An 8,217-nucleotide genomic window follows, 5' to 3' on the forward strand; every position below is an offset into this window, starting at 1 on the left:
GGATGTTTCAGTAATTACAATAAATATCGGATGGTAAAATTATAAAACTCGAATGCGAATTCTGTTTATGGATGGATGCATTATCCAAAATATCTTCTTTTGCTAAAACTACTTCTACATATACCCTCTTTCAAATGTGACAATATAACAGTATGATGGTAATAACATTAAACTTATGGTGATCACATCAAGTCACCATGGTCTTACCTTACATATCACACTAATTATTTGGTAAAATCATCATAAATTTAACTATGTCTAATGTGAACTTGTGAAGGTGACCATATAATTATTCCTGTTATATAGTCATATGGAGAAAGTATATGTGGAAGTAATTTTAGCAAAAAAAGTATTTTGGATATTTTGGGATGATCTCATTTTAGAAATCTGAACTCAAAATCTGAAATAATTGTGATATCCGAAAACCTAAAAATTTTACACAGGCGATTTTGGAGATAAAAAAAAGATTAGGTTACAAATTACAAATAATTTGGAGAACTCTTACACTACAACTTGCGGACCAGCAAAACCAAACCAAGTCAGCTAAACCGGCTTCAACCAAGTCAATTACCCAACACCAATTCAACCGGACGAATAATGTCTACTGCACAAAAAAAAAAAAATCATATCCTCAATCAAATAACTCCGCTTCCAAAACTTTTTTTTAATAACGGTTCCAAGGAGCGTTTACACAAACTGCTCCCTTGACACAGAATAAATTTATTCCGTTACGAAATATTTTCGCCTCTCCTAGTTTAAGGACCAAAAAAAACAAGATTTCATCACCATCTTGACTCAGGGAAAAAAAACTGCAAAACCCCTCGAGAATCAATCAACGCACTTAGGCACCTCCGGAGCCGTACTTCTTGCCGAAGACGATGAGCTGCAACTTGTCGTAACCGGCGAGAACTCCGGCACCGGCTATGGCTCGGAGAATGTTGGCTCCGGCACCTTTGAACAGCGACTTCGCTCCCTCGTTCTTAAGGATCTGCGAGAAGGCGTCGAGTGAGCTCTTGTACTTCACAGCCTCTCCCGACGTCATCATCATTCTTCTCCGGACTGTGTCGATCGGGTAGGATGCGAGGCCCGCACCGTTTGTGATGAGCCACCCAAGGGCGAAACTGGCGAAGAAACTATCCTGAAATCGGCAAAACAAAAAACCGGGGACTCGAGATGTAAATCCGATGCGAGAAGAGAGCGAACAATCCAAGGTTACCCAGTAGAGGTGACCAACATGATTAATAACAAGATTGATCCAAACCAAATTCGATATAAATAATGAACTGTTATAATTTCACTAAAACCGGACAAAACAAACCGAAATCAAACAAAAAATAACTGAAAAAAAAATCTTAAAAGAATAATATTTTTATCCATAAAAAACAAACTCAATCGAAAATCAAACTAAATTCAAATTAAAAACCGAATGATTATAATTTCTGTAAAAACGAAATAACCAAACCGAAACCGAAATGACCATCTAGTTACCGGGTTTGGATGAGAGGAAAACGAACCTGCAGGTCGCCGGTGAGGAGAACAGGCTTCACAGAGTCGTAAAGACCAAAGTAGAGACCTCGGTAGACGATGATACCGACACAGGAGATGTTAAACCCACGGTAAAGTCCAGCGATACCGTCAGATTTGAGGGTTTTCTTGTATACATCGACAAGACCATTGAATTGTCTCTCGCCTCCCTTCTTGGCAGCCTTGGCATCGTTGGCAAGACGGGTACGAGCATAGTCAAGGGAGTACACAAAGAGAAGAGACGAGGCACCGGCAGCACCTCCAGATGCCAAGTTACCAGCGAACCACTTCCAGTAGCCATCCTTGTCTTTCTTGAAGTTGAAGAGCCTCTTGAAGTAATCTTTGAAGGCAAAGTTCAAGGCCTGAGAGAGAGAGAGATTAGACATAATCACACAATCATGGGTGTTTTTGGAAGAGAGAAAGAATGGACAAAACTTCTGGAACCTGAGTGGGGAAGTAACGGATGACATTGGCAGTGTTTCCTCTCCACAATGAGCCAAAACTCTCTTCCTGGATTGTCCTCTTGAAACAGTCACCGATACCCTTGTAGGGTTCAGAGAGCCGGCCAGCCTTGATCATCTCATCCTGGTTCTGGATCAAAAGCTTGACACGTTCAATGGGCGCAGCAGCAGTTTTGGACACAGCAGCAGAAACACCGCCCATCAGGAAATCGATAGCAAAGCTGGTGAACCCTTTCTCCGACGGAGCTGCAGCAGACACCGGGGAAGCAGTGGATGCCACCCGACTTGTGGGGACAAGAGGGTATTGGATCGCAGCATTGGAGTAGTTTCCATATGCAGCACATCTAGATGGCCTCTGGAAAGCCCCGTCATTAATGTCCTGAGAAATGCTCGACCTCAGAAACTGGCAGGCAGCCTTCTGCATGACCGTCGGGTGCTGAACCTGATCAACCATTTTGACCTCTGCAGGAATATACAAGTACTAGTAACAATCAACCTTTCAGGTTCAAACATTGCATTTAGTTCAATCGAAAACCATGTGCCACTCAAATTACATTTAAAACAACTAAACAAAAACAGTGCCTTGAATACTCCAACATCCGATCAGACAAACAAAACGACACAAACAAAAGAAATACAAAGAAGACATTCTAGCCAAAGACACATCCCGACTCATCAAAATAACAAGTTCAGACCACAGGCAGCATTTCCAATCATTGCATAAAGTTCTACCACAAACTTGACAATCAACAGATCCCATGAGAGGATAATTAAAAACCAACATGAGAGAAACAGCAGTGTAAGTTGTTGAATTCTAGATAGATAGAGCCAAGCAAACATCATCAATTCAATATTTTCCATTTCATTTTCCAATGGCTCGAGCTACACGACTGTGAATCTCAAACCCGAGATCTTGAACGAACACCAGAATCGATGCACATCGAAATAGACAATCCATGAATCGAACATAAAAAGCCTTTACTTGTCATATAAAATGGCTGGCCCAAGAAAACAGGAGACTTATATTCCGAAGAACAATAACTCTCGCTGGCCCAAGAAAACAGGAGACTTATATTCCCAAGAACAATAACTCTCGTACAGAGATCCACGACATCAGAGCCGACACAACTAGCAACTCAATGACATACAACATACGAAACACAGATTTAAACCACCACATCAAAGAAACACAAACAGATCTACGAAATGGAAACACTGAAACTCAAACAATGACACAGATTCAAATACAATCTGAAAAATTGCAAACAAATATCATATTACTCAACCGAAAAAATCCAGATCTAAAACACCAAAACACAGTACAATCTGACTTTCACCTTTTTTAGATCTAGACAAAGAAACAGATCGATAGATAGGAAACCCCAGAGAAGAACAGCAACGAAATTTAAAACAAATACACGAATATGAGAGAAACGTCTCTTACATTTGACGCAATCGATGGTTCCGCGGAATTCCTGGAGCTAGATTCTCCGCCCTTTTCTGTCGGAGCCCAGAAGCGAACGACGGAAGAGAACTTCTTTGTGGCCAAGAGGTGGAGGTTTGCAAACAATGATGGTTAGGCCTTTTATTGGCTCGAGAAGTAGGGTCTCAACTCTCAACATGGGGTGGAAATCATCATCTGTTACGCAGGTGTACGTACGCTGCAGCCATATAGCCGTTGGATCAAGTGATGGAGATGTTCTAGAAAATATAGGAAGCAGATTTGATTTTATTTGTAAGGCCACAATTACTGGTGTTGCCACAAAAAATGGTTGGACTTATATTGCATACGGAAAATGTTCTAGAAAATTAGCGAGAACATCATCGTCTTTGATTTGTAATTATTGTCAAGTTACAAACGCAGTCAAAGTGATAAGGTATTTATGTTAATAATGTTTATTAAAACGTAATTATTTTGTATCAATGGTTCTCAATTGATATATGTTTTATAATTTCATTTTAATAGGTTTCGCGTTGAGTTAATTGTTGATGATGGTAGAGATATCGCTTTCTTCACTGTCTTTGATAGAGAGATGACTAAATTGCTTAATGTCTGTGCTTCATAGACAATTGAAACTAACGTAAGTTATTTTTTATATTTTAAATTCATTTAATATTTTTTCTTTTCGTATACTATTCGTCATGCAGAATATTAATATAATATTTATGTATTTAATTTTTTTCACGTGTTCCAAACATAGGTCACTCATCTATCTGATGCCGAAAATTCCACAGATTTACCGAAGTGTCTTAAAAATATCATCGGAAAACAATTATCATTCCAAATTAAAGTGATACCGTATAATTTCTCAACAAAACATCATTCTTTCGCCGTGTCACGCATATTTGATGATGTTTCTAGATCCAAAGAGTGCAAAACTACGGGAGCAAATACCCCACAGTAATTAGATAAATATTTTTATTTAAAAAGTTTATTACTACATATATGTTATTGTTATCTTTGCGTTAATTACTGTAGGACATTGCACAAAAAAATTTCCAACAAATCGATGAAGATTTCCAACACATCGATGAGTCTCATGATACTAAAAGAGTTGGAAAAAACCAACGCTTCAATTAAAATCATTATTCTCTCAGATAAATTTTCACTTCACCTTGGCTTTCATATTTTTAGATCTGTGATTTTGAACTTATATGCATTTTCAATGATAAATGTCGGACTAAGGTTTTGTTTCCAAGTATATTTGGTTTACTGTTATGAGTAGTAATTTTATTTTTTATAGGTTATTTTTAATAGGGAGATTCACATATTAAATATTGAACTTTAACCAAATTTCCAAATTAAATACTTAACTATCCCACTTCCAAATTAAATACTTAACTATATTGAAATTCACAAATAAAAACTAAACTTTTCAAATTTTAACATATACCTAAAGGATAATCCAAAACAAAACCCTTTACTTTTTTTTTCATCACAATTTAAACCCTATACTTTTTTTTATCCAAAAAAACCCTATACTTTTCAAAATTTTAAAAATTATACACATTCATATACATATATTAATTATTATAAGCACAAAATCAATTACACATTTATTTTCCACAAAATTAATTGCACATTTATTTTATATAGTTATATGTATATATATGTTTTATATATATGCGTGATATATGTATTTTTTCCTAAAAAATTATTATATATATAAAAAACTATTTATTATTTGTATATTGTTTTATATATAAAAAACTATTTTCCAAAAACATATTTATATGTATATATATGTTTTATATATGTATGGTATATGTATTTTTTTCCTAAATTTTTTATATATATAAGAAATTATTTATTATTTTTATATGAGTTAAATTGTCCAAAAAACATGTTCTTGAAAAATAGTTTCTTATATATAAAACAATATACGAATAATAAATAGTTTCTTTTAGGAAAAAATACATATATCTTACATATATATAAAACATATATATACATATAAATATATAAAATAAATGTACAATTAATTTTGTGGAAAATAAATGTGTAATTGATTTTGTGCTTATAATAATTAATATATGTATATGAATGTGTATAATTTTTAAAATTTTGAAAAGTATAGGGTTTTTTTGGATAAAAAAAAGTATAGGGTTTAAATTGTGATGAAAAAAAAGTAAAGAGTTTTGTTTTGGATTATCCTTTAGGTATATGTTAAAATTTGAAAAGTTTAGTTTTTATTTGTGAATTTCAATATAGTTGAGTATTTAATTTGGAAGTTGGATAGTTAAGTATTTAATTTGGAAATTTGGTTAAAGTTCAATATTTAATATGTGAATCTCCCTTTTTAATATTGTCTATGCTCATGATAATATAACTTCTCCACTAGCATGGATTAAATTATTAATATTATGGGATACTTTTGATTATAACATCCCAGAATCCAAGGAGCCGACACACGTAAAATGCTATTAAGATAATATCGCGCCTAAAATCATGGATGTATTTGAAATAAAATCAAGAAATTGAAAGTTAAATCTAATATTAAACCAAGATAAATGATGAGACACAAAATAAGATATTACGTATTTAATATACAATCAGTTTTTTATATGAAATTCAAAAGTGTAGGATGGACTTTTTTTTATGGCAATAGATCAATTAACATATTGCCTATACATTATTATGTATATGTGTGTGTCAATGCGAGGGATCTAGAAAATTAAATTCTTTTGTTTTGCGCATCATTTTGTCGACCCATTTCCAACTGGTATTTCTACCAACAACATCGCGTACTGCTCTTCGCATATTTGTGCTTTTCTTTTTTAACTAGCTGGTTTCTTATATCTTGCGGGTAAGTTTCAATATCGTTGTTTTGATTGTTAGTTTCGGTTTTTTTGGATGTTAATTCTGGTTTACATCGGATTTAGGTTTATTATGTTTCGTTATTAAAACGCTTTATAGATTCCGATTTTCATCATGCATACATCGGCTTGGATTCATCGTTTTTAAATACATGAAATATTACACTTAATCAAATAATTTCTCCTCATCTGCACTTCCTGGACATCTACTTTTGTCTGAAGTATGATATAAGCAAGCACCAATACTTTTATATTCTATATTTACAAATATCTGCATAAAAAAATGGCTCAATAATATTCTGTCTTCTCTCTTTTTTGGGTAATAATAATATGTCTTCTCTTTACGAATCAATTTTTCTTGAAATTCACTCTATAATGAATTGTACTATTACATTCAATAAGTTAAAAAAACAAATAAAATACAGTAAATTTATTTAATACGAAACATTATATGTAATATGAATATATGTTAAAAAATGTCGGAAACTAAATTCATATAAACCCCGACCTAGAATTTTAAACCATAATATTTTCTGATTTTAATTTCTAGCTTTGTGTCTTTGAAAATAGCTACCCCTAATATTCTCTAACCAAATATTCTATATTTGATGTCGACATTTGCTATGCATTTATTCCGACAGAGAGTTTTTTTTTGTTGTATCAATTCGAAGTGTCCTGTTTAGATATATTATGCCACTTTATTTAAAAGGTTATATTCTAACGTTTTCTAAGTAATGGCTAAATTTTGTGTTTATATTGAAACAAATTCATATCTTTGTCTATGTTGGCATATATTGGTGTATCTTAATTGTTTATTTTTCTTTGCATTTTCAGTTAAATTATCTGTTTGCACTTGTCCTCGATTAAGGATTGGCGGAAACCCATAACAAACACGTCACGTAATCACCAAATATTGAGCAGAACAGAAACAGGTTTGTTATATATCTAAATAACTATTAATTATAAAATTTTAATCACAACTCAATTTCTAATTTTTTATTTTTAATCATAGGTGTATTGCTGGATTATATTGAATGTCGTCCATGGCTTGCCGACAAGTATCTTATGGTTGTTGATCCAATACATCCAATCTCATCCACAATGGCGAAAAATACTAAAGGTATCATTACATACATATATATGATTGTGTCTTTAAAAACACACTATATATAAATAAATAAAATATTATGTATTCTCTATTATTCGACAGTTTGTTAAGCACGGTTTAATTTAAAATACCAAATAATTTATTCTAGGGGAATGTGCAAAGAGATGTAGCATAAGACGAGCGATTGTATTGGCCAAGCATGCAATGCAATATAAAAAAAGTTTGAATTTTATGTTTCAGTTTTGAATTGTTCATATAATTAAGGTAGACTTTACACTACAAGAAAAACTGAAATTTGCGATACCTGTTGCGACCGAACTTTCAGTCGCAACTAAATTTGCGACAGACCGCGACTAAAAAGCGACACAATCTCGGAAAAATATCTCTGTCGGACTTGGACGCAAAATCTGTCGCAAATTTCCGACCGCTTGCGACCGTTATCTCTGTCGCACGTATTTGCGACAGAAACACGACGGAAAACGACAGATAATTTACGACAGATGGTCTGTCGGTATGTACCGACACAGTATGCGACAGATATGTTCGGTCGGGCTACGTGTACGACACATTTGCGACAGATGTTATGCGTCGCGGATGTAATGCGACCGATATGCGACACACTGTAGGAGTCGCTCAATATTTGCGACTGACGTGCGACTCACCGATGTGTCGCAAAATTAGGTACACACGTGAATGGTATGTCACCTAACTTTTGTCGCAATTCTGTCGCACTTCGGTCGCAATTCATTTTACGACAGAAAATATCGGTCGCAATTCCGTCGCAACTCCCTCCTATATATCCACCGC

At 34.0% G+C, this 8,217-nt stretch overlaps 1 protein-coding gene across 2 annotated transcripts; it reads right to left on the minus strand.

The window, feature by feature from the left end:
- Positions 1–615: 615 nt before the first annotated feature.
- LOC104809855 (ADP,ATP carrier protein 1, mitochondrial) lies at positions 616–3,552 on the minus strand. 2 transcript variants are annotated; one of them, XM_010535944.1, is made up of 4 exons: positions 3,430–3,552; positions 1,969–2,447; positions 1,515–1,886; positions 616–1,138 (listed from the first exon to the last, which is right to left on the minus strand). In XM_010535944.1, exons 2-4 carry the CDS (start codon positions 2,437–2,439, stop codon positions 842–844), a joined length of 1,140 nt encoding a protein of 379 aa, XP_010534246.1. In that variant the 5' UTR covers positions 2,440–2,447; positions 3,430–3,552; the 3' UTR covers positions 616–841. The 2 variants fall into 2 exon arrangements, with proteins under 2 accessions (XP_010534246.1, XP_010534247.1); XM_010535945.1 differs by having other exon boundaries at positions 1,969–2,466; positions 3,430–3,550.
- Positions 3,553–8,217: the final 4,665 nt, after the last annotated feature.

The sequence above is a fragment of the Tarenaya hassleriana genome, unplaced genomic scaffold (genome assembly GCF_000463585.1).
Source record: "Tarenaya hassleriana unplaced genomic scaffold, ASM46358v1 Cleome17, whole genome shotgun sequence".
Taxonomy (NCBI): Eukaryota; Viridiplantae; Streptophyta; class Magnoliopsida; order Brassicales; family Cleomaceae; genus Tarenaya; species Tarenaya hassleriana.